The following is a 25,857-nucleotide window of genomic DNA, read 5'->3' as shown; positions in this document are numbered from 1 at the left end:
CAATACTGCCGTTGCTCCTTCCTGCACTTTAAAACATTACATCTCATCAATTCATGCCCCTTTGTTGGTCCTGTTATTACCTTCTTTGTCCTGGCTCTAAATGGTCCCAGCTTTGTGTTTCAGGCCCTTTGAGGTTGTCTCTTTACAATATACTACAGTAAATGGTTAAAGTTTGGCCCCACAATGTCATAAAGTGCTTCAGTTAATTGAAGAAACTGAAAATATGGCATCTTCTTTTTCCTCAGATCGCTTCTTAGACCTTTTATTTGTGAGTAGTCGGTGTTGGAGATTTTACGTTTCCAGAATAGTTGCCATGTCTGTCCGGTTAAAAGATGTGAAGCCAGCACCAGCGACAGCTCAGCGAGAGACGTGTCCAGTCAGATCATGGACGGCTTCGTTTTGATGTCCAAGTGAAAATGAGATCTGTCAGTCATCTATTGAGCGACTTGGCAGGAGGGACATGAGTCCTGAGTAAATCCTTATTGAGCCTGACCCGACGACACTGAGCAGAGACACACTTTGTCCAAATAACAACACAAAAAGCCAGAATGAGCTGAACCAAATGCAAAAGATCATTCTAATTGATAATGAAAAATATGTTTTTTTTTTTGGCATTGTTTTTATTTTTGTTTATGCGAAGGAGGAAGAACCACTTACTACACTAACTGATCATGAATTATCTGCCTCGTCTCCGTAGCTCCACTTTGACTTGCTGACTGGATGCTTTTAAAGTGTGTTGGTTAGAAAGTGTCTGTACATGCCGGCCTGTTATTTGCAGTAACCTTTAATCTGTTAACAGGATCACAGACCACATTTAGTAAATCAGTGTCAGTTGTTAATTCCGAGTTGAGAGTGGTGCTGTAAGAGATGCACTTCAGTGCACCGTGTGTCTGTGTCGTCTCTTTGCCTCAACACGTTCTCCTGTTAGTGCCGTGTCTCTGAGTGTGTTCACTTGTAGTCCAGAGGAAAATATGAAACTCACACCTTGTCAGATTTTCATCTGCACTTTTCCCTTTATTTAATTTTTTTCCCTTTTCACACCCTGAGCTGTGATCATTGAGTGACGATCCGAGTTTAGTGGGTCATTTCACTGGACCTGTTATTTTGAATGTCCTCAGATGTCCTCAAAGGAGACATCTGAGGACATTGTGTGTCCGTAGATTCTCTCATCGCATTGTCAGTAAAATCTTATTTCACTGCAATGGATCAGTAAAGGTAGAATTTACTTCAACAAATAATTGAATAAGGCAGAGATGTAGTATTTAACGTGTGTGCTTGGTTAGAAGTTGTCTCCCATGTAGCAACTGGCTCAGGAGGTAGAGAGGGTGGTCCACTAACTAGAACGTCAGTGGTCCGATTCCCTGCACCTCCAATCTGTATTCTGAAGTGTCCTTTGGCAAGATATATATTATTTGTCTGGGGAGGTATAGTTTGTTACTTTTTTTTGGACAAGGCTGAGCTAACCGGCTGCTGTTTGGACACACATGAGGGAGTGGTATTAATATTCTAATTCTTGTAAAAAATGTTTTACTAATTTAACAAAATATCAATAAAAAGGAGCCAAGGAAAAATATTGATTATAGCTAAACTGACCTTTGAGAATGATTCTGAGATATTTAAATACAAGTTAAACTCAATCAAGCTGCATCAAATTTCTCACACTCATAGATATCAGTTGCTTAAATGTGCCTGACTTTTTTCATGAATCCAAGAAAGATCAGATCCATCAATCAATCAATCAAATTTTATTTGTATAGCCCATATTCACAAATCATAATTTGTCTCATAGGGCTTTAATAAGGCCTTAACCCTCACCAAGAGGAAGGAAAAACTAAGAAAAAAAACCTTTAACAGGGTAAAAAGAACGTAGAAACCTCAGAGAGAGCCACATGTGAGGGATCCCTCTCCCAAGACGGACACAAGTGCAATAGATGTCAAGTGTTGAGGAGAACACCATCAAGATAAGGGTTTTAGCAGTATTGTTAGAATAAACATTTTGAAGCATAACTGAAGGTCAATGAATTGATGGATTCTTGTCAGTAATGGTTGAGTACAGGACAAGCAGTCCTGCTGCAATCCTAGTCTATGGTCAGCAGCCACCACGATCATAATCCACCATCAAGATAGGACTACTATAGTCGACAGTCATTTTCCACTGCCGCAAGTAGGATCCACCATCAGCTGCCTATGTCAAAAACTAACATAAAAAATATTACCAATAGTTAAGAGTGAAAAAGCAGCATAACACATGTAAAAGACACAGACAAAGATTTTAAGAGAGCTTTTGGTAGAAAGGGCTGATGTCAATGTGCTGTAAACACAAACACGAGACCTCCACAGCGGAATTTATAGGTTACGTCCTGCCTCTGTCTGCTGCACCACCTCTCTTCTGGATGTGGTGGAAATGTCTGTGTTGTGCACACGTCTGAACAAAGAATCTCCTGATATGTTGGTCATGTGCGAAAGGCAAAGTCTGGACAATATCCGGACCTAATTCTGCAGACATTTGTACAGTTGAAAAATCAACTTGCTCTGCTGTACTGGATTTCTCTACTCTTTAATCTCCGCAATAACCTAATATCCGCCAGTTTATCCACCAGCTGGTTTGTTTGGTCAAGCTCTAATGTTGATATACTGTAGATCTATGGTTTATATATACTTTACCTCCTGAGTCTTAACAAGCTGATTGGCTTTTGTGTTTAAGCCACAGATTAGTTCACCTATACAGTGGTCAAAGTTTTATTATGAAGACAAGAGCTCTGTATTAAACTTGTATTGATTTTGTTTATTATACTATATATTATTTATATTTATGTATCTATCTATGGACAGAACAGTTCAACTCAAACCTATTTACAAGATTTTTAACAACCGTGGCAAACTAATAACAGCTGTCTTTCAATCCTGTTAAAAATGTTAGAGATTCTTTAGGAGCCAAATCAATATAAAGGAGATTGATGACTGTTCAGTTAGGCTCCTCATACTCTACAGATCAGGGAACCATTAGGTTTCTCTCCCTTTAGAGGAGTGCATAAAGGTGTTGGTAGCACGTGTTCAAAGAGACAGAGTCACACAAGGTGTTGGCCCGTTATAGCCCGTGTGGGCGAGCGGCAGAGCCTGTTGTCTTGGAGATGAGAACATGAATATATTTCTGACTTAACTTGCTCCGCTCTTTTATTTTTAGCTCCAACATTAAGATTGTTCTGTATCTTTTCCATTCTGTTGTTATTTTTAATAATCCTTGTTAAGTGGTTGTTCATGTTACACAAGTTTACTCTAAGAACAAACTGCAATATTTGTGTATTATTGAGGAATCCCTGGCTGTGACCCTACAGAGTCTCTGTCCAGGCATATAAAGCACCTTAAGCTGTTAAACAGATCATCCCTGCATTGTGGTTCCGTATTTATTCAGCAAAGACAGTATGAGTCAGATGGAAGAAAAATCCATCATGTGCTTTAACACCCATCCTAAAGTTGGCACTTTAACATTATCCACCTTCTACATGGAGGAAGTGTTACCCTTAAAGACCGCACACTAAAGATGTTCTCTCTGATTTATATCAAATTGCCGAGGCTACAGCTCCTCATACGGAAAGAAGAACTCAGCTAGAAATACTGGAGTCGCCTAAACACAACATGCTCAGTTTCACACCGTGCCGGAACAGTCATGAGTGTTGCCATTAGTGGGATGGGACCCGACAGGAATATATATCCTCTGTGCAGCAGAATCCTTCATTACTCTTTACAAGTAAAAATGTGGCTTTTATCAAAAGGAACCAGATTCCAGTTGAAATAAACTGTGGGAAATACATTTGATTTATACTGTAAGATCAAATGTGTTTTAGGTTGCAGAGCGTTGAGAGAAAATGCTGCGAAAGCTGACATGATTCCTAACTGGCATGTTTTAGGGAACTTTTACACCTACCTTATTTATTCAGGACCTTCAGACCCTTTTAGGTGTGAATGGTACTAAATGGACACAAATTTGGTCCCAAGATTCCTTTATTGGTCCCACAGACATGCACACACACTTCATGCAATAGGGGAAATGTGTCCTCTGCTTTTGACCTATCCATGTGAACACAGCACACAGGACACAACTATTCATTTTCTCCATTCAAATGGAAAAAAATACTTTTTTCTATGGACTTTATTCAAAAGCTTCACATAGTATTTAAATACTTAAATAGCGTGAATAGTTTGACATATTTAGAGGGGAAACAAACAAAGCTTATAACATTGACAAGTTTTTTCCGCTCAGCTGGAATCACTGAATGTAAAACCAAACTTTAAAGCTGCACTTATAATTATTTTCATATTGACATGACCCATTGAGGCTTTAGGCTTCACTGTATCTAACCAAGCAGCATAAACTGCTTTATGCATAGCTTAGTTAAAATTCATCAAGAAATTGTCTGTTTGCTATTAAAAATTTAATAATTTTACTTGTTTCTCTTGTCCATTTTTCCGTCATATATGAATGGATTTCCAATTCTATCATTGTGCGCTCCCCCCATGAAAAAAACATTTTGAATTTAGACAGGACACATTCTATTTAACCTGTGATCTTAGATTGAACACCTTTCATTATGAAGTTTTTTCTTGATCTCGCTATACAACCAAAATAGCTCACCTGCAACTTTTCTCTCATAACATAGCTCTTACCAGTAGCCTTTTTTCTAATGTGGTTGAAGGAAGGAAGTGATGTAATGACTGGTTTGTTAAATGCTGCGTGGGAGGATGCTGTTACCAAAATGGATGAAACACGTTGTTTGTAAAACACCTACAGTACCCTTTGGAATCCTATGGCAACAGGCAGCTGTCTCATGGAGTGATGAAACCTCTCCCTCTTGTGTGGAGTAAGTGCTATTCCTGTATTCCCAGCAGATATTGTGGTGTTGACTTGACACAGACGATGTTTGACTGGCACAAAGTAACCATGTATGAGAATGAGACTGTGAACTCTCCGAGCTGAAGATGACATGACAGTGTCGTCCTCCCACTGGGCCTCATTTACTCACTGGTGCTGAGAACAAACCTCTTTCTGTCTCTTGTGGTCTTCATATCTGACAACAAACAACAGCACCCTTCAGTGTGACCAAACATAAAAAAGACACACAGGAACATCTGCAGGTATCTTCACATTCTTCAATTGTGGCCAATTGCTCCACTGTATGCTGAAAGCCTTTGTTGTCAGATATAGCCATTAGTAACATTATTTGCATAATATGGGATTTGACAGTCAGTCACCCTCTGGTCTATGGTCTGCACTGGAGGTTCAATTGCAACATAGCTGTCCATAATTCAAATTCCTTTTGTGGAAACACAATTTAGCATTTTACAAGACTCTGCAGTTGCATTAGCCAATTCGCATGAACTTTTCATTCAGCTTTGGAATCATTGGCTCACTCAGCAGCTGTGTGGCTACTGGCGACAAGTCCTGGCCAATCATGTTCAAGCAGCAGTACAGCAAAGCAGTTATAACCTGACAATCACTATTAGTCTGCTGATATGCATTTGCCAACACTTTGTCACCACTTCCCCCTCCGAAACCTCCCACTGTTTTATTATTTGTGTTGTTTTGGGTTTGATGATAATTATCTTTTATGGAATAGGTATTAGATCTCTCAGTAGAATTTGTCTTGAGTGACCCAAATGCACACATCAGACAAAGATGGGCAGAGCAGAAAATAATAATGAATTAAATCAGCAGGTTAACAGTCTCTATTTGAAATTAGAAATTAGCACAAAAAGCTCTCAACTGAAAAAATGAAAAAGGGAAAAACAGAGACCATATATGCAAAGGGGGCAGGGATAGTTGAACACATTAGGACAATCACAAGGGCAGTAAACAGGACAAAGATATAAGAGCTGTGTCTCAATTCAAAGGGTTGCATCCTTCGATGGCTGCATTTGAAGAATGGTCGCGTCACAGCGATGCAACCAGGCTACCCCTTTTCGAAGGTTCCTTCCAATGAGTCCTTTACCTCCCGAGACATGAAGGCTCCAACGGGTGGATCCTTCCCAGTGCAACCAATCCCAGGATTAATTGCGCCTCAGTGATGTCAAATGCTTGGGTATCGGATTTCAAATCAACCCAACTTTTAACGGTACATACTGTATATTACATTTCAAGGTGTATTAAAACCTTTTTGTTGTTTCCAAAAGGTTGGTGACACCAATCATGGAAATCTTGGAAAGATCAGACCATCTCATATCAGCCCACAAAGCCAGATGAGGCAGCCCCAGAATTGAGGCACATCTCTAATAACCAAGAAATAAACAATATAAACTAAACTAAATACAAGAATGAGAAACATTTCCCCAAAACAGTCTTTCAAGAACAACAATCTAATCGAAGTCCACAAAGACATAACCAAAGACAACGACTGAACTGAAGTCTTACAAAAGTACTTAGTCCACAAGAGTTATTATTCAGGGGCAAAATCATGCTAAGTGCCTCCGACAGGATTTTCCTGCCAAGTTGTATAATATATCTTGTTGATTTAGCTTTTGCTATTTGTTGATATTGATTTAAACTGGTTCAACTAGCCAAAATATTCAAACAAGCTTATTAATTCAAATTTAAATCATACTGTGACCATTGCATTCAGATTTTATTCTGAATGCAAATGTAATTTTATAATCAGGAAAAGAAAGTGTGACTGGTAATTTTGTCGGAATATATATGTATTAAGGAGATCAGAAGATATTAATATCGGCAGTGGCTGATCAAGGATTTTTCTAAATCAGGGGCCACAATTTACAAAGAGGAGCCAATTATATGTTAAACATTCATGAACAATTCCTGATTCAGTAAGGTTCATATTTAAGTCTGTTAGCTCTATAGTTTTTTAGAAAAGCCAAAACATCATTGAATACATTTAATAACATTCCTTGTTCAATCACATTGTGTTCCTCAAATAATTAGACTACTGTCAGGTCCGGGACACCTAAAATGACAACCACATTCAGCTGAAGCCAGTGCCCCCCCCCCCCCCCCCCCCCCCGGTCCATCCCCGTTATTCGCCCCATTGTATCTATCAGAGGAGCCAGTGCCTTCCATTAAAAAAGTTACAGATATCCAGTATGATTGTCAGAGGAAAGCTCCCTTGGTCCAACATTAATCTCCCTGTAGAGAATAAACTGAGGCATGGTTCAAGCCCTGTGGGACCCTGCAGGTAACACAGGGTACTGCAGGGGAGCAGGAGGGTTCATTGTGTGTGTCCATTGAGACAGTGTTGTTTTTGAGATGCTAATGTTCATGGCAGGGAAGGACAACAGCTGAGGAGAGATGTGAAGATGTATAAGAGTCAGAAATAGTTGCGGTCCAGACACTGAGTGAGAGGGCTGCTCCTCTAGATGAGCTCCATCTCTGTAGAGTAAGAGCTGTTGTGTAAAGCTGATTCACCCCACCCACACCTCTGCTGTGTTGGGGTGGGAGCGTAATGAGGCCATTTTCTGTTCACAGGAGGTCACAGGGAGTTGGGAGAGTGAAAGCAATTCTACAGAGAATAGAAAAAGTAAAACAGCCAGGTCTGAAGCCATGCAGGGATATTCTGGAAAGACACTCAGGATATTACTCACTACTCACTCTGATGTATTGGAAAGATGTCTGTGGCCCACTTCTGTGGTCAGATGCACCGTTTTGTTCTTTGTTTCATTTCTCTTAACTGGCAGCTTCAGTATAAAGGACATTACTTGAGGTAACTTTTAACACGTTCTTTTATATCATAATATTTTATGTTATATTGCTAGTCGTATCACATTGGTAGTACAGCCCAAATACGATAGATCAGTGTCAGGTCAGCAGTTTCTGACATGAACAACAACATAGACCAGCTTGTACTAATTATTAGTTCAGTGTTGAAAAAAAGAACATATGGATTTTTATGTCCAAAGGAAATCCAGGTATTTTTCTAAACCACTTCATTATGAATATTGCGTCGCACCAGAGAATTGAAATGTAGGCATTTTCTGTGCCGCCAAGTTTTTTGTTTATTTCTTGAGTCCTGCTTATTTATTTAAGAGAACATTAGTCAGCAGAACAAGGCCGAGCCAAGTGAGCTAGTAAAGAGCCCCATTAATGGCCTGGAAAAGCTTTTGTGTTTGATGGATACTGTTGTAAATTATTAACAGTTTCATATCATAGCACATATGGCTGATAATATACCAGGGTATCTATCTATCTATCTATCTATCTATCTATCTATGTGTTTGTCTGTCTGTCTGTCTGTCATCTATCCATCCCTCCATCCATCCATCTATCCATACATCCCTGCACACAGAACAGCAGAGAATGATTTTGTCATTGACGCAGGTCTTGAAATACTAACCCTCGACAGACTGATGAGAATCTGAGTTGTCGGACAATTCTATAAATATGATCCTTGTTATAAAAATCTATCCTAAACTATGGGCTGAAAAAAACATTCAGTTCAGACAATGTGGGCGACAATGGCCTCGAGAAATGTATATCACTGACTCATGTTTAACTGCAAGTATAACTACCTGACATTCTGTTTTGCTTCCAACAGGACTACACACTGACCATGTACTTCCAGCAGTACTGGAGAGATAAGAGACTGGCCTATGCAGGGATCCCTCTCAACCTGACACTGGACAACAGAGTAGCAGATCAGCTCTGGGTCCCTGATACCTATTTCCTCAATGACAAGAAGTCCTTTGTGCATGGTGTCACCGTAAAGAACCGTATGATTCGGCTCCACCCAGATGGCACCGTCCTTTACGGCCTCAGGTGAGCATTGCTGTTATTACCTTATCAAACAGTGGCACAAAGGGAAACATTTATTTATATAGTTTTTATTCAAGATTATTCAGTGGGTTTTGGTTGTTTGATTAAATTGGCTTTAAATTTTTTAGGATTAAATTTTGTTTTAATTAATTTGAACTGATCCTCCTTGCTTTATATATAAGGTAACCAGTTTCTTAAATTCTACTGAGTATATGCAATTATTTGGTTAAGTAAGACTGCCTCTGTTGGTTTTGTTCTGGTTCAGAATCACGACGACAGCAGCCTGCATGATGGATCTGAGGAGATACCCGCTGGATGAACAGAACTGCACCCTGGAAATTGAGAGTTGTAAGTTTTAGTTCCGTGTCTTGTGCTTCGTAAAGAAATACAGCGGACAGCTTTACTTTTTCATCACTTAAAAATATGAACCGCACTGTAATTGTCGTAAAAAGTTCTCACAATCCTCATCTCGTGGAGACAGAAACTGCACCGACAGCTGAATTGCTTTCGATTTATTCAGACGTCGTATCTCAGGGAGATTGCTTGCTTCACCCTCTCCAGTCAAGCCACTTGGTCTATACAGACAGGTTTTAACCAGACAGTGGAGCAGCACAGTAGAGCATGGTCATAATTTGTCCAACTTCATATATCTTGGTGATATGTCTCTCTGTGCTGCCATTAACTCTGCATGGATGCAAGGATTCCATGCATTTTGTGTCTGCCAGCAGGGACACACAGCCCTGTGAAGATTTACATCTGAAGCAATCAGCACTTGTCCATGTGATTCTAAGGTTTTGTTGTAAATCAACCGCAGCTACAGTAGACAGAACACATGATTAATACTACAAAATGAGACGACTATAATTTCAGAGCTATTTCACTCATGAGAATCACGTCACACCTCGTCATCTATGTCTCTCTTTGCAGATGGTTACACAACAGATGATATAGAGTTCTACTGGAAAGGAGGAGACACTGCAGTAACGGGGGTGACGCGCATCGAGCTGCCTCAGTTCTCCATAGTCGACTACAAACTGGTGTCGAGGAATGTGGTCTTTTCCACAGGTAAGTGGACAGTCATCCTGGAAGTGGAACTCGGAAATCCAAATAATGCTTTTCAGTTCACACATAACTGTTTATATTTCTCATCAAATCCATGAGATAGCATCCTGCGGAGCACTTTTGCCTCTTTTGCGTAAATATTTCAAACTGAAATCCCACTGCATCAATGTTCGTATTCAGTCCCTTGCCCTTAAAGCAGAAGGAAATGTTACAGTTCTATAGTATTTATCCATCACATGAAATAATTTATTAAGAGTTCAATGCTTCAAAACTCAGCAGTTCTGCTCCAGGGGTGTTTTTATGTCGTTTGAAGAGATCTGAAATAAGATCTATAATAAGTAACTCTGCTCATTGCTTTTGTAGTAGAAAACTAGTTTTCTTGTGGTATTCCATCAGTCCTAGTCAGAAGCTGAGAGAGAAAAGCCTCTAAGGTTTCCTGAAGGTGCCCAAATGTCAGCAGATCTCCTGTGTTTTGTTTTCCTGCAAGAGTGTATGCATTCTTAATTAACGGATTTTTCATCATATCATGGCCTCTCACACTAGAACACAAGAACTGGGAATAATTATTGAGAGGCATGTCTGTGGAGGGATAGGAGGCAATTATCCCTTTGTTTCTTCAAGCTCCTGATAAAGGAAAGGTGGCTGTACTTACAGCGGTGTAATGTATTCATAAAGCAGAAAGCACCAATGATTCTCCTGTAATACAAAACCTCAGAGGCACCAAAACGGTGATTATTCCCACTATTAGTGACAAGGAGAATGGATATTTGAACTGAACATTCTGTGGGGGATGATACTGAGAGAGCTGATTACAAGTCTATAATATTTAACATTTTCTATTTACAATGGCATGATTGGGTACACATTTACAAAACACAGATGACAACACTCACAACGCTCATACTGTAATTGCCAAATTCCGAAGCTACAGCCGGTTAGATATTAGCTTTGCATTATGACTGGGAGCTAGCCTGGCTCTGTCAGAAGTGTCACGGTTTGTGGAAGGAGATGGACCCAGGATGCAGAGGTTACGAAGAGAAAGGTATTTAATATAAACAGGAGTCTTAAAACAAGACAAAATTAAAACAGGAACACTAACAAATAACACTGGTGACAAGGTGCACGGAGAACAAGGAAGGATAAGCAGGGGAAAACAAACCATATCTGACGACGTCTAGAAACGTGTAGAACAACAAACGAACCGACAAAGGGCTTGGGGAACACAGAGGCTTAAATAGAGACACAGGGAAGGCTGGGGTAACTAGCCACAGGTGCAACACATGAGGACTGTGAAAGACAATCACTGAGACAGGAAGTGACACACCCGAGAAGCTGGAAACAACACACAAGGAAGGAGAGACTACAAAATAAAACAGGAAACAGAACACACAAGGAGAAGCAGAGTGCACACATGAAAACAACAGAGATCTAACAGTTAACATAAAACACTTTTACAAAATCCTTACTGTTAGACCGTTACAAGAAGGTCAATTTCACGTCTGTTTATCAGCACCTAAAGGTCACTAATCAGCATTTAACATCTCATCATTAAATCCCATTATATTTATAATAAGAATTCGAAGTCCTTTATTAGTCCCACAATAGAAAAAATAGACTGAATGTAAAGATGGACGACATGACAACTCCCAAAAAGTAAAGTATTTTTATATCCAATTTATGATGCAGACATTATAATATTATCGAACTATTCCTTTATTCAATGTCCTAATATTGATAGCTGCGTAACCAATCTGTGTGTGTTCATATTTTTCTCTGTACCCTATATTGTGGTCCTTGCGCACAGATAATCTCAAAGCTAAATTTGATCAGATGATTTGAATTTCAGGCCACACTTTCTATGGTGATGAAACCAGGTCATGAGGCCGTTGCCACAGGATTCAAAACAATATTCTTGAATTAAAGGTTTAAGCTGTTTCCCCTTCACCTTGGACTTGTTTTCCTGCAGGTGCCTACCCTCGACTGTCTCTGAGCTTCAAGCTGAAGCGAAACATCGGATACTTCATCCTACAGACGTACATGCCCTCCATCCTGATCACCATCCTGTCTTGGGTCTCTTTCTGGATAAATTATGATGCCTCGGCCGCCAGAGTTGCATTAGGTATGATGTGTCCAGTAGATTGACCTCAGGTCTGTGGTTTCACCTTCAGATAGACTGTTGTATTTTATGGTTTGGCCGTATTGGTTCGTGAACAGTGACAATCTCTGTCCCACAGCTACAAACCGGACAGACGACAGATACTAGGATATCCACCCAGTCAAAATTATTTTCTTAAAAAACTTAAAACTTAAAACTATCAATTATTTCTATCAAATTAACATATTTATCTTAAGAAAAAAGAAGACATTAATATAGCATGACACTATAGTGTTCTTGATAGTTAAAACTTGATTTGCAGTCTTACTGCTGCGGTGTGCACAGGCTGAAAAATATTGAAGAAACTGTTTTGCACCAAGAAAATATACATTTTCTTGAACACTTTTCTTTTCAATGATCCATCTTAAAAGGGTTTGTTTGATATGGGGCTTTAGTTATTTATTGCTAAAGAATCCTGAATGGATTTTTTAAAAGGGGTTGTGAAAAAAAGAAGCCTTGACTGAAGACAACTATTGACTATCTGTTGTACATCTGGTACTATTCAGTTCAAATGTCTTTAAAGAAGTGTCAAGGCAGCGGGTAGCAGGCCTTTAGGTGCTGAATGTTTTCTGTCTATGCTGCATAGGTGGTGGAAATATGCCAAATGAACCATACAGAGGTCTGATGTGGGAGGGAGGGGCTACACAGTAATTCTGCCTGAGATGGAGTTACAGACTATTTGTATTTTCTTTAGAGTTTTATCTGTGAAAAAAGGTGCAAAGTCACTGCGGTGTGGCAACATGTGTTAACAACTATCCTTTACTACATCATAAAATAGATTATTGGACTTAATGCTGATACCAAAGTGAGCTAGATCAAATACTTTTCTGATACCATTACACTAATAATATGTATATGATATATCATATTGATATTTTACATATTGTTTAATCATACAATGTATATATACTTTATTTTGACTAAATATAAAGCAAAAGAAAAAACACAAATCTAACCAAATATCTAGACCTCAAATTCTGAAATATAAGTAAAATGTAAACAAAACTGCACATCTTCTCTACAGTTTATTCTGTAAAATAAAAAAATTCATATCGGCAAACATAAATAAAGATGCCAACATTTCATTGGACAACCAATATAGTGGTTGGGTTCTATTAATAAATAATACTAAGCTTTTATTCTTTTTTAATTGCGCTAACTTCACATTTCTCTTCAGTTTGTGATTTGATAATCGCTTCTCACAAACCCCAGATTTGATGGTACTTTGCTGCAGTTGTGAACCATCGCTGTCACACAGGTCATAAAGGACAAATTAAAAATAGGAGATAAACATAAAAGAAAAAAGATGACATTTAAGTGGGAGGTAATAAGATGCTCTGAATGGATGGCTACACAGCAGAAAATGTCTGTTGTTTCACAGACCATGCCTATGATTGATGGCCTTTCCTCGTCCTCTGAGGCATTGCAGTGTGGAAAAAGCGTCTGCTGTGAGCTCATGTCAAGCTCATGAAGTTTACCATACTGTGACCTGACAGGATGATGGGTTAGACCTTGTTACCGAACACAGATCATAACCAGGGGATGGGACCTTTTCCAAAAGTTAGTGGAGTCACAGAGGTATTGAGAAAAATAGCTTTTTAGGCCTCAGATTAGTGCACTGGTGGTGGTTAAAGCAGTACCAGTGAATATGTTATATTTACAATAGATCATATTATGATGTGTCATGTGAAAGGTGTAGCTAATTATCACAAATTCAAAGAGATTCATCACATTGTTATAATTTTACATCTGGTTCCAATTCAAAGCTTGAACTTGAAAAAGTTGTCCTTCTGTCATGAATGGATTTGTAGAAAAATATTAAAATAACTTAATTTTGTTATTAGAAATTATGGCTTTTGGACTAACACTCTGTGACCCATCCCTGGGTCCGGGGCATGACAGGAAAAGATTGTGATATGACATAACATGCTAGTGGTGAATTGTTCCCACATTAGTCATATGTTGAGATAAATAAGATACAAAAATAAAACAGAATGAAAAATGATACATACTGAAAGTACCATCACGTGTGTTGCTTCGAGTCTGTTTGAGTCAGATGCTCAATGGTGTAATAGGAGAGTGACTACTCGCACTTTCCACAGGCCTCTGGGACTGAAACAGATCTGAGGTTCAGTTCACTGGAAAACACCCTACTTCCTCTCTACTACATTGATCTCTGCTGAAATATTTGCCTTAATGGAAATCCTCATTCATCATCTGTGCACTCAAGCGAGAAAGAGCAGCTTCCTGCAGCATTCCTTAAACATCAGCTGTGATAAGAAGGATGAGGTTGATTATACAGAAGCACCTCTCCAGGGTCAGACCTGTTCAGGGGACACACTCCTCTGGTTGAACTGGTGTAACACCTCCTCCTTTAGAAAACCACTGTCTGAGACAATGCAAGATCAATGCAATTTAGAAACCATTTACACTTAGTGTATAATCCAAATCCAAATTCAATTCTCTTTATATGATTTGTTTGAGGTTTCATTCCTCTCCACCATTATGGAGGCATGAATATCTCCATAACTAGGCTGCATTTGTAGGTATATCTATCAGGCTTATGTTAGATAAGTGGAACATTATGTGTAATGTGGGACATTAAGAGTTCATATTTTATATTTACTTAGATTCTCACTGGTCTTTAGATTTATAACAGTTAATTGACCATTTGCTGAATGCTCTCTCATCTCTAGCAGATAAACATTTAGTTTGGTAGATTTATTGTAGCTGGCTAATAAAGCTAACAACAGCATGAAAACAATGTCTTTAAATGGCTTTTTAATGTTTACAAGTTCCCTAAGAGGTAAGAACCTAGTTAAGAGGTTAAATATGATAATCATACACCTGATTAAAAAACTGTGCTAAAGCTGTTTTCTTACCAGGCAAAATTGTAGCATCCTCATGAGGTTATGATCCATGTAGAAGAGAGATTCCCAAACTTTTCAGCCCCAGACCCCTAAAATAGCCATGCCAGAGACATGTGACAAAACCAGAAGGCAGATATTTTTAGATGGTTGTATTGTAAATTTAACTAGTATTTTTGTACTTTTGGAACAATTATGGCTAAAATATGATTTTGAGAATTGTATTTGACATGTATTTGATTTATTGATTTTTAAGATGTGTGTTAACCAACGTACAGACAGAGCTACTACCATTAGCTTACATTCTTGTAGCATTCAGGTGGTTCTATCTAAACAGTAGGGAGGCATTGTATATGATGAGTGAATGAGCTTTTTTTTAAGATAACCTACAACACCACAAACTAATTGATGTCCTCCTTGACCTTTGACATGCTGATATCTGGGGTGTACGCTACAGAAAATGCGTATTACTTTATACTTTACTTTTTGTTCCATGTATTGGTTTGGATTGCGAACAAAACACCTCCCTATAAACTCTTTAAATGCCCACAGCAGCCTAATGCACATCTCTGTAAAATAAAGTTGTGATAAATCATGGTTGAGAGGGATTTATCCTGAATGCATTTAGGGAACTTCTAAAGTAAAAATAAATGACAAACCAAAAAGATGTAGCATTGATGGTAAATACAGTCTGTCCCTGTCTGTTTCAACTGATAACCAGCACATAATCAGTTTGCTCTCTAGGACAGAGATGATCCACAAAGCACAGAAGAGTCTGTCCATGTGGTTTGGTTCTTTATGGAAAAAAGACGACTTTTACACATTGATATAACTTTATGTCATTTCTAAATAATATACATTTTCTCAATATGTTGAGCTAATATTTTAAACATATATTGGTTAAAAGTCTCGGAAGTCAAAATGGCAAAAAATTATCATCAGTTCTTTACCCGCCATGTACTAGTATCACTGATGTGATGTCAGAGGTAAAGTCCACAGTACTGCACTGAAAATGTTTGAGGGTTTGTTGAGAAACCATCTCCTCTGAGCTCCAAGAGGCTTTGAAGAAATCGATGCCATGTACCTACAGCTCTCTTGACACCCACACATACAGTACAGTGCAACCGTTTTGGTCTAATTATGTAAGCCTGACAGAAATAGACACACTGTCCAGGCTGGAGACATCCAGGAGACCAAAAACAAAACTTTATTAGGTTTATTAGTGATCATGCAAAATATCAATAGCGTTACGACACTGCTGTTCATTTAGCTGCTGTATTTGCTGTGTCTGTTCTGTCTTTGTATTCTACATGAGCTGTAAACCATGTAGTGGAGCGGTTTCATCTTAAGAAAGGAGAAGGTTCATAACCAGGTTGGAGGGAATTGTATCTGCAGCAGATGAAAGTGACTCATATTTCTCATGTTTAGACCTTGACATACAGATAAAGTATATTCTCTCTTAATGAGTTAATACAATTCTAATGAGTAAACCTTCATTTTAGGGATTGGGCCATGACAATTTATTCCACTCCTCTAATTATATTTAAAAACGAGTCTTATCAGCAGCAATTTGACCCGTGTACCTTTAGACCAGGGGTGTCCAAACTACGGCCCGCGGGCCATCTGCGGCCCACCATCCATTTTAAATTGGCCCGCCTCAAAAAAATTCAAATTAAAAAAAAAAAAAAAATGGTTAGGGTTAGGGTTTGTACCCTCGAGTAGGGGAGAGCAGGGTAATGTGAGACATTTTTTACATTTGCTCCCCTTTAGGCGAGCTAAAATCATTTATCAGTAAAATGTACACATTTCCTATTAATTCAGGATGTTTCCTAGCAATGGAAATGATCAGAATGTCTTCAGGACAAAGGGCAGTGAAAATATGATTCTTTGTAAAAAAGTGGTCTTGTGTCTCACTTTACCCCAGCTTAGGGGTAAAGAAATCAAGGGGGTAAAGTGATCCACTTACCTTTTCCACTTTAAAACTACCATAACAACACATGTTGTAATAGGTCAATTAAGCACATTTATGATTATTATGATTCATGTGATCTCTTGCACACCCTAGCTTGCCTGCACATTGTTTCTCTGTCCAATTGGCAGGGACAGGGATATTGTTTTTCTCTGCGTATTCAAATGCCAGTTCACGGCACTTAACTGGAGCAAGGCCATGAAACTGGCAAGCTCCTCCATCTCATCTGTGAATATTCTCTTTGCCTCAGCTCCTGCACCCCAGGCTGCTGATTTTACTTCCCCTTTCTCTTTTTTCTTTATGAATATTTTGAGGGTTGTCTTATCAATATTTCTATCCCTTCCAGCTTTTCTTAAGGACTTCTTTCCTTGCATGACCTCAGCGGCTGCACTCTCCATCTCTGGGAGGGATGTTTGGCCCCAGGTTGTCTTCCTGTTGTAGTTTCTTTGCATGATGGCTTTTCTACGATGTTTAAGGCATTAAAAATAAAACATATGTAATGTAATATTACACTCAAATATGGTTAAGACTTAACTTAACTTGTGCTACATGTCTCACTTTACCCCACAGCCAACATTTTAGAAAAAACAACATCTCTTAGCAATTCAGGCTAATCTTCAGCTAGCATCAATCACATGGTTTTATATGTTGGAAGTTCACCAACATGTATGATATAAGTTTTTCTTATTTTTTTTTTTTAAAGAATTTTTTTTGGCATTTTTATGCTTTATTGATAGTGTAGAGACAGAGTTGAAATGGGGCAGAGGGGGGAGTGACATGCAGAGAACGACCGCGGGCTGGAATCGAACCCGGGTCCTCTGCTGGCTGAGGCCCATGGGGGGGACGCCCTACCAACTGAGCTAAGGGCGCCCCCGATATAAGTTTTTCTACCTGAATCAATTTGTTTTGACATAACAGTTGATGCAAGAAAATTTACTTTTACATGCAAAAAGAACATTTTTGTGAAAAAACATTCTAACCACAGCATCAGCACCAACTTCTCCTTCATGGCAAGGGTGGAATGGGATGGGCTTGAAAACATAATGATCACATGACCACAAATGTGTTCCGTTGCCTAGATACAGGGGGTGTCTCACATTACCCCGCTCTCCCCTTCCCTTGAATACACTGATTGCAAATCACTTTGGATAAAAGCGTCAGCTAAATTAATTGTAATGCAATGGACTATGGCCCACTGTATTGTACTTCTCAGTTTTGACACTAGGTGGCGCCACGCCCCCCCGCCCTAAGCTACGCGATTGAGGCGCACTGTCAAAAGTCCGCTCCAGGGCAGGGGGGCGTGGCGGCGTGAGTGGCCCAGACCTTCAAATTTTTTTCTCTATGTGGCCCTCAGGATAAAAAGTTTGGACACCCCTGCTTTAGACTGACTGCTTAGTAAATCATTTGATTTCACATCCCAGGTGTCCACGCTGCCCCGACTGGCACATCACTGATATCCTCAGAAAGAGGTTGATTCAAACAGGGTTGTCCAACCAGAAAGAATCTACTTTGTTATGTTAACTTTCATAAATGATTATGATTACAGCATTACCTATGCACAGTGTTGGTATTTTACTCAGAGATTTGTTATAGTATATTAAATATCCTGTGGATATATCAGTATTATATCTCCATATTACAACTTTTTTTAATTTATTTTTTATTTTGTCTCTTGAACATCTCCCAACTATATGTATTGTAGCTGTAGCAGAATAGTATAACATGAATAAATACTATTTTAATTGACATTTACATAAATTCACCCAAAAAGTTACATCTGCATAATGGCTAAGACACATCTTTGTGCATATAAAAATGTGTCACATAGCAAAAATCCTTGGCGCTCAGGCTCTTACATGACAGAACAAAATAATCTATACCTAAATATGTAAGATAACTTGTGTTGTCATGTTGCTCATCATGTGTGTCTCTTAATTCATTTTTTTTCTTTCAGGGATCACCACTGTCCTGACCATGACAACCATCAACACCCATTTAAGAGAGACTCTGCCCAAGATCCCATATGTCAAAGCCATCGACATGTACCTGATGGGCTGCTTCGTGTTCGTCTTCCTGGCTCTGCTGGAATATGCCTTTGTCAACTACATCTTCTTTGGGAGAGGTCCTCAGATGCAGAAGAAGTTGGCAGAGAAGGCACAGAAGGCCACCAATGAACGCAACAAATTAGACCGGCCCAAGGTGAGGAAACCAGTCACACTTTAGTTCAAACGAGTTGCACAAGCAATGTCAACCTGCTCTTAAGTAAATATAATGAAACCAGGGTCTATTCTAGATCTGGGTGTTGTGACTCAAATCGATATGATGATGAGGATGATGAGATCAATAGTAATATTTGTGATATAGATATTCAGTATTTTGTGCAAATGAAATTAAATGAAGCTTGGTTTTCCATGAATGAGAATTATCAGAGGTGTGAGGAATTTATTGACAACCATATAATTTAGTGCAGATTACCTTTTTATACTGTAACATGGCCTCTTAAACGTTAAGAGTATAAAGTAAGTATTTCTTAGTAATATCTAGGCTCATTATACTGTGTTTGGATTTTACTGTCCCATCACAGACAGCAGCTTCTAGTTAAAGAAGTCCTGTAAATAATGATATATATCTTAAATATCTTAACTGCGATGTCAACAGCGATGATTCATTTTCAAACATAGAAATGAAGATACAATTTGCAATGGAGTATTTTCCTATATCGTTCAAATTTAGGTGGATATAATTAAAATTTTATGAAATCATTTCCAAGTCTCTGTTGCATCAGAGCCTGACTGGTCCTCACAGCATCCTCTCTTAGAACAGAACACAGCTCAGACAAAGGCGTGTGTTTGTGTTTTTCCTGGATAGTCTTCCATTCTGGAAGGAGGCAATTGCAAGTCTTCATCTGTTAAACTGTCCAATCAGGCACAAGGGCGTCATCCCTCACAACGGGTGAGTGTCTGTCACTTCCTGTTGTGTCATATCTGTGAAACCTCAAGTCAAACTTCGCTGCTGCAGGGCAAAGTTTGACCTCCTCGTGTGACGGAGGAACGTGCTTTATCCCCAGCAGCCATGTCCGTCATCATCACCATCACATATTCCTGTACGTTGCCTTTTCCTCTGTGGTGATTTACCTTGGTATTGTCCTCATGTTTCACTTGCTTTCTAATTATTCAAACCAACATGTTATTCTTAGATACATGTAGATGCCTGCATTGTTGTGTAATACTGCAGGAGCCATCAACCTCTCTACTTTGTAATTGTTGGCAGGGCGGCTCAATACTGAAAATCATCATCACCAATATTAATTTGAAAAGTTATTTAATATATCCCATACAGTAAATTATTAAAATAAAAAAATAACTTCAGAATTAAGAATTGTATTCTTCACTCTACTGATTATGGAGCATTTGGGGTAATTACATCTACACTGAACTCAATGAACTCAAATACAAATAAAATGAACATGAACTACAAACACACACCTAGAAAGACACTCAGAGGGTCCATACCTCTATCAAGGCTGAATTCAACTAAAATCAATGAAAATGCCCCCCAGACTAAAACATCCTCATTATCATAATTATGATGACAAAACTTGTATGTAAAAAAAAAACTACAATAACTTGTATTGTGTATTAAATATTTATCAAAAGATCAATCCACCACTATCAATGAATTGCTAGATTAATATGTAATTCATAAATATATACAATTTGAACTACTGTCTTTCCATTAGTACCTGCAGTCTATGTTGCAGTCAATGTCAATATTTTCCGATGTCAATTTTTTAAACATTCATTTTAAGTATTGCATTGTTTTGACCAAGAAGTGGAGCATGTCTCAGAGAGGCTCAATAGATCTCTCAGTGAATGGTAAATGGTTTTGTATTTATATAGCGTTTTTCTATTCTTGATGACCACTCAAAGTGCTTTACAGCACAGTTTTACATTCACCCTTTTACACACACATTCATACACTGCATCTATTAGCAGCCATTTGTTGTTCTATGAGGGGCAATTCGGGGTTCAGCATCTTACCCAAGGACAGCTCAGCATGGAGATGGGGAATACTGGGGATCGAACTGCTGACCTTCAGGTTGGAGGACGACCGATCCCTCAGCCACAGCCGCCCGTGAAGTGAATCATGTGTTTTTTAAATGTTTAAATAAGTGAGAAGAAGGACTTCAGACTTCTGTTGGGATTGTCTAAATGATCTTTAAACAAATGTCATATATCAATTTTCCCCTCAGCATACCATTACCTAAATATGTAACCACTATGAATGTGGAAGTGCAGGTTTTTCTGTGAGAAATAAGACAGAAAGTGATTTTAAGTGGTTTATAAAGCTGTTCAGGCATCATGTGAAGTATTTGTCTGAATTTATAGATTATTTGTTTTGTTTCCAGTCATGTGCTGCTCTTCAAGGGATCAGTGGAAAGTTTTAATCTGGCTTGAGCTTTAGATGGCACAGATACATATAAATGATTTGTACTGAGAGTGTGAGGGCGCATGTTGGTCGTCATTAGTTTGCACCGAAGTGGGACCAGAGTAGGAAAATAAATATTCACTTTGTCACTTCCTCTCGTGGCTTGTGACCACATTTATTTATGTGCACACCTTGTGCCTCTACTTTTGCCACATGGGTCTGAATGATTTATTTGTTTTCGTGTGGGAAGAAATAGCTGTCATGACACTAGTATTAGAGCCATCCAGTCCTTGAGCTGATTTGTGAGAAGTGATTTAACTTTGGGACAGGAACCCTGCTTTTGAAGGCCGCTCTCTCTGTTTCCAGGTTGTAATCTATCAGCCTGCAATGAGACGCCGGCCCCGGGGCCTGACGTATGCTGCACATGTGTCATCAGTCACTGAAGCCTCAGCTCACAGACCATTTTTAACGCTGCTCCTGTCTGTTGTGCCCAGGTCGACTCCCAGGGGAACATTTTGCTGACAACCTTGGAGATCCACAACGAGATGGGAGGGAATGAGGTCACAACCACCGTGAGCGAGACTCACAACTCTTCCTCCATGGTGTTTGACAACACGGGGGTCCAGTACAGGAAGCCGAGTGGGCCACGGGAGCCGGGCCGCCTCAGTCTAGACAGAAGCGCACATCTAAAGAAGACCCGTCTGCGGAGACGATCCTCGCAGCTCAAAATCAAAATCCCAGACCTCACCGATGTGAACGCCATCGACAGATGGTCTCGGATAATATTCCCCTTCACCTTCTCCCTCTTCAACCTAATCTACTGGCTTTATTATGTCAATTAATGCACAGACGTTTTTTAAACCCAGCTCGGCCTCATTCTTGTTTTCGAATGAGAGAAAACATTATGGTGTGACCCTAATGAACTTTTTTTTTACACAGCAAGGCAGACTTTGATCAGAGAACTGTCACGCAGGCAGTGTGCGCATACAACATCACCACAAGGATTTATCTACAGAATGTGTATGTATGTGAATGACACTGCTCTGTCCTTTCTCATGTGGAGACCTGGGACATTGTACAGTATCTCATGGGTTGAAGCACAGACTCTTATTTGTTTTAGGTCAGTTATGAAAACTGTACCCATAATTTTCAGTTTAAAATGTGGTCACTTTGTTACAACATATTGCGACTGACAAGACAACTGACGATGATTCATTGCATTATTACATTACATGTTTGTTATAATGGTATACACACACAGGCCAAACTCTGAGTTTATGATCTAGACACTATTTGCACCAAAACCAGACTTGAAGGAATGGTTGTAAATTTTGGTAATATGCTTTTGTTTTCTAAGAATAAGTGTAGCAAGATAAATATCATTCTTATGATTTGATATCATGTTATCCAGAGTAGGGGCTAACCGAAAAGCACTTCCCCCCCAAATGATTTCCCCCCCAACTATTCCTTTAAATTGCCTTGCAGTTGATACCACCAACTGTTGCAGTTTTTAAAGGTCCACACAGGAACTGCGTTATAACCTAAAACCACAGGGGGCCTTGTGGAAATCCATACCAGCATTTTATAAAAGCCATTATTCTGTCATTCACTGCCTCTTTTTAAAATAAAATGTTAACATACTGTTGGAAATGGGCTCAGTCTTGCTGGAGTTTGATGAACAGATTGACACCACTCTCATGTTTGTCTGTTGAGTATAAAGATAGATATAAGCATAGCTTAGCTTAGTTTAGCTTAAAGACTGGAAACAATGGGAAACAATGGGAAACAGCGAGCCTGTAATCCAACCAGATTGGGTCTTTACAGCCGGTTACATGCTGTAGCAATTTCTTTGGCTGGAAAAAACTGGTCATTTTAATTTGTTTGTATGTTTAGATTAGACTGAAGAATTGTTATATTAAGTGTTAATAAGTGAGCTCTAGTACTTCTGGTAAGTGGATTCCAACATTGGATCATTTTGTTTCTAGCTTTTATGCTAAGCTACGCTAAGAGGTGCTAATCTTGGCTAACTGGTTTTCATGCTAAGCTAGCACGTGATGTGGTATCAATTTTCTCATCTAACATGCAGCGGGAAAGTGAATGAAAATATTTCCCAAAATATCAAACTATTTCTTCAACAATTGCAATTACCCATTTAATATTACTTATTTGAGATGAAAATTCAAATACAAACTAACAAATGAAAAATGTCTAACATGACAGCAGAAGAAGGTGCCCATGCTCGTGTAGTAAACGTTTACATTATCTTGTCAGTTTACAATATTTATTTTAATTATTGTTTGTCATTGTGCTTTAGGACTGCCATCATATTTATCATAATAAGTTATTCAATACACCATGTCTCACATGACGACCTTCTTCTTTCTGTCAGACTGCTTGTTGTATTTGGGAATGAGTGCAGATCACTGTTGCAGATCTCATGTCAGGTTTTCTCCTCACGCTCACATTTCTTGACCCTCCCTGGAGTTTAATGTACATACTGTAACTGCACATTTTCGTTCAGCTCAAAAATGTTTTGTTCAGTGAATTCTGGACTTGCTGTTTTGTTTTGTTGGTCTTTACTCAACATTATCATTTCCTGTTTCTGTTGTAAATATAAAACACAATATCGCAGCCTGTGATTACTTCTATTCTTTCTTGGAGGAGGACGTAGATGTCGTGAAATACTGCAAGTGGAGGAATTGGGAGCTATAAGCAGTACCCCGTCTCCAAAGCAACGACACCTCTCGCAACGCACCATCTGTACCACTTGGTTGAGCGACTTGCAGCGCGTAGGAGTGACACCACCTGTCAGCAGTCCACTCAGCTTAGCGCACCTGCTTGACAGAGCCCAACATTCCATAACAAGTCAAAGAAAAACACATTACTAATGTGCAGCACTTCGCAGCACTTCCAAAGAGTGTGGAGACTTGAAATATTAACTGCACATGAATTCCATTGGTTTCCTAAATTGCCCCAAAAAAAACATTTCAACTGCTGTATTTTTTTTACTTATCTATACTGGTAACTGTACTGACTTGACAAAAGAATAATGTGTGTGTCATTTTACTAAACCCCCAATTGTTTAGTATTTATAAGCATTAAGTAAACTTAATAAAATGTGTTCCTTGGCAATACAAAAGAACTGTAACTGGTATAGTAGTAATTATCAGGGCTGCCCCCAAATAGTTTGACAAACATTTTGTCATCGAAAGTTTTAGTCGCCAAGTTTTTATTGGTTTGTTGATCAAAGGAAAAAAGAATCAAACTCCACAGGAGGTGACTGCACTCAGCTACTGACAGACATTAACACAGCCGGTCCCTGTGGTTATTAGCTCGTAATTATACATGGAAAGTGTGGGATCGTTTTGAGAGAGTGAAGACCTCTGGAGGCAAACTTTCACCTACAGTTTTTTTTACATAAGACATGGCTTGTCTGAAGCATGTAAGTAGCCCAACATTAGCCACTTAGCATGGCAGCTCACTGGAAAACTAGCCTGGAGATATAAAAATCCCCCATCATCACATTCATAATCATAACCAGCCAATAGTCTGCAAGTCTATTAGTTAGTTAGTTAGCAATGTTTTGACATGGTTAACATTTCGCTACATTGCAGAAAAACGCAAAGTTGTTATATTGAGCCTTTAAAACGTACATTTCACAAACAAACACAAAGCATTGTTGTGATATTTAACCTTTAGATGAGAAATAAAACCCTGCGGTGCCAGGTACTCAAAGAAAAATCAGGGAACAACTAACCCTTCTTGGGTTTCATCCTTTTTTTCAGACCATGAATGTCAGCGCAAAAGTTAATGATCCAAAATCAGTTGAAAACCCCTGGTCTATGGTATTAACACCACTGAGGTCATGGAGCAGCGCCTCTCACTGTTGCAATACTGGTATATTTTTAACCTGTAAAATAGTTGTCACCGTTCCTTCATCGTTCATTAGTCGTCTACATTCTTCATTATTGTCCTTGTTCTTTCTCTAATGTATTTCATTTCCTCAAACGTTAATCATCCTAATCTCGTTTCTGTCACTATGCCTGTTTGTTCCTCATTCCCCCGCTTGTGTTAATGTTGTGATTGCTGTAGTGTGGGATGAATGGATTGAAGGATTTTTCTGCTTGATATGCCGACACTGTTCTAAATTTATCTGCAAATTAACATCTGATTACAGTGCTTCACCTCAGATAGATGTTACACACAGGCAGCCATTTTTAGGACATAATCTGACTGAAATTTAAAGTGGCAGCTGGCTTTAATGTTGGGGTAGATGTGTTTTTAACTTAATCAAGAAGCCATTGAAATTAATTGAAATTAATTGAAACTATAAAATGTGTTTTAAAGGTTGATGGTTCAGAAATGACTCTTTAAACAAAAGATAGAGGTGTGTTTGTTACTTGTGTTTGAGCTAGAGCCACCAAGCTCTGCTGAGATTCTGGGGCCCCTGGGAGCCTCGTGGCCCGAGATGCACCTGTGTGGCTTTAAGCCAAAATAACCTTCCAGCCTCATCTTTGGACCTGTAACTGGCAGAGCTTTGAAAACCAAACGGACCCACCAGGGCCCCCAGAGGAGAGCGCAGCCAAAATGTCAGACCTCTAGCTCTTAAGTGGCCCTTAGC

General features: G+C 39.0%; 1 protein-coding gene across 1 annotated transcript in view; it reads left to right on the top strand.

The window, feature by feature from the left end:
• Positions 1–23,753, top strand: part of gabrb3 (gamma-aminobutyric acid type A receptor subunit beta3) — a 48,159-nt gene extending 24,406 nt beyond the window's left edge. Inside the window, exons 5-10 of the mRNA XM_053431413.1 lie at positions 8,538–8,758; positions 9,021–9,103; positions 9,683–9,820; positions 11,784–11,936; positions 18,763–19,007; positions 21,731–23,753. Coding sequence (XP_053287388.1) covers positions 8,538–8,758; positions 9,021–9,103; positions 9,683–9,820; positions 11,784–11,936; positions 18,763–19,007; positions 21,731–22,078 — 1,188 coding nt within the window. The 3' untranslated portion in view covers positions 22,079–23,753. The remainder of the gene's footprint in view (positions 1–8,537; positions 8,759–9,020; positions 9,104–9,682; positions 9,821–11,783; positions 11,937–18,762; positions 19,008–21,730) is intronic.
• The last annotated feature ends 2,104 nt before the right edge of the window (positions 23,754–25,857 follow it).

The sequence above is a fragment of the Pleuronectes platessa genome, chromosome 9 (genome assembly GCF_947347685.1).
Source record: "Pleuronectes platessa chromosome 9, fPlePla1.1, whole genome shotgun sequence".
NCBI lineage: Eukaryota > Metazoa > Chordata > Actinopteri > Pleuronectiformes > Pleuronectidae > Pleuronectes > Pleuronectes platessa.
Note: the sequence above shows the minus strand (reverse complement) of the source record. Positions and strands in the feature narration are given on the sequence as shown.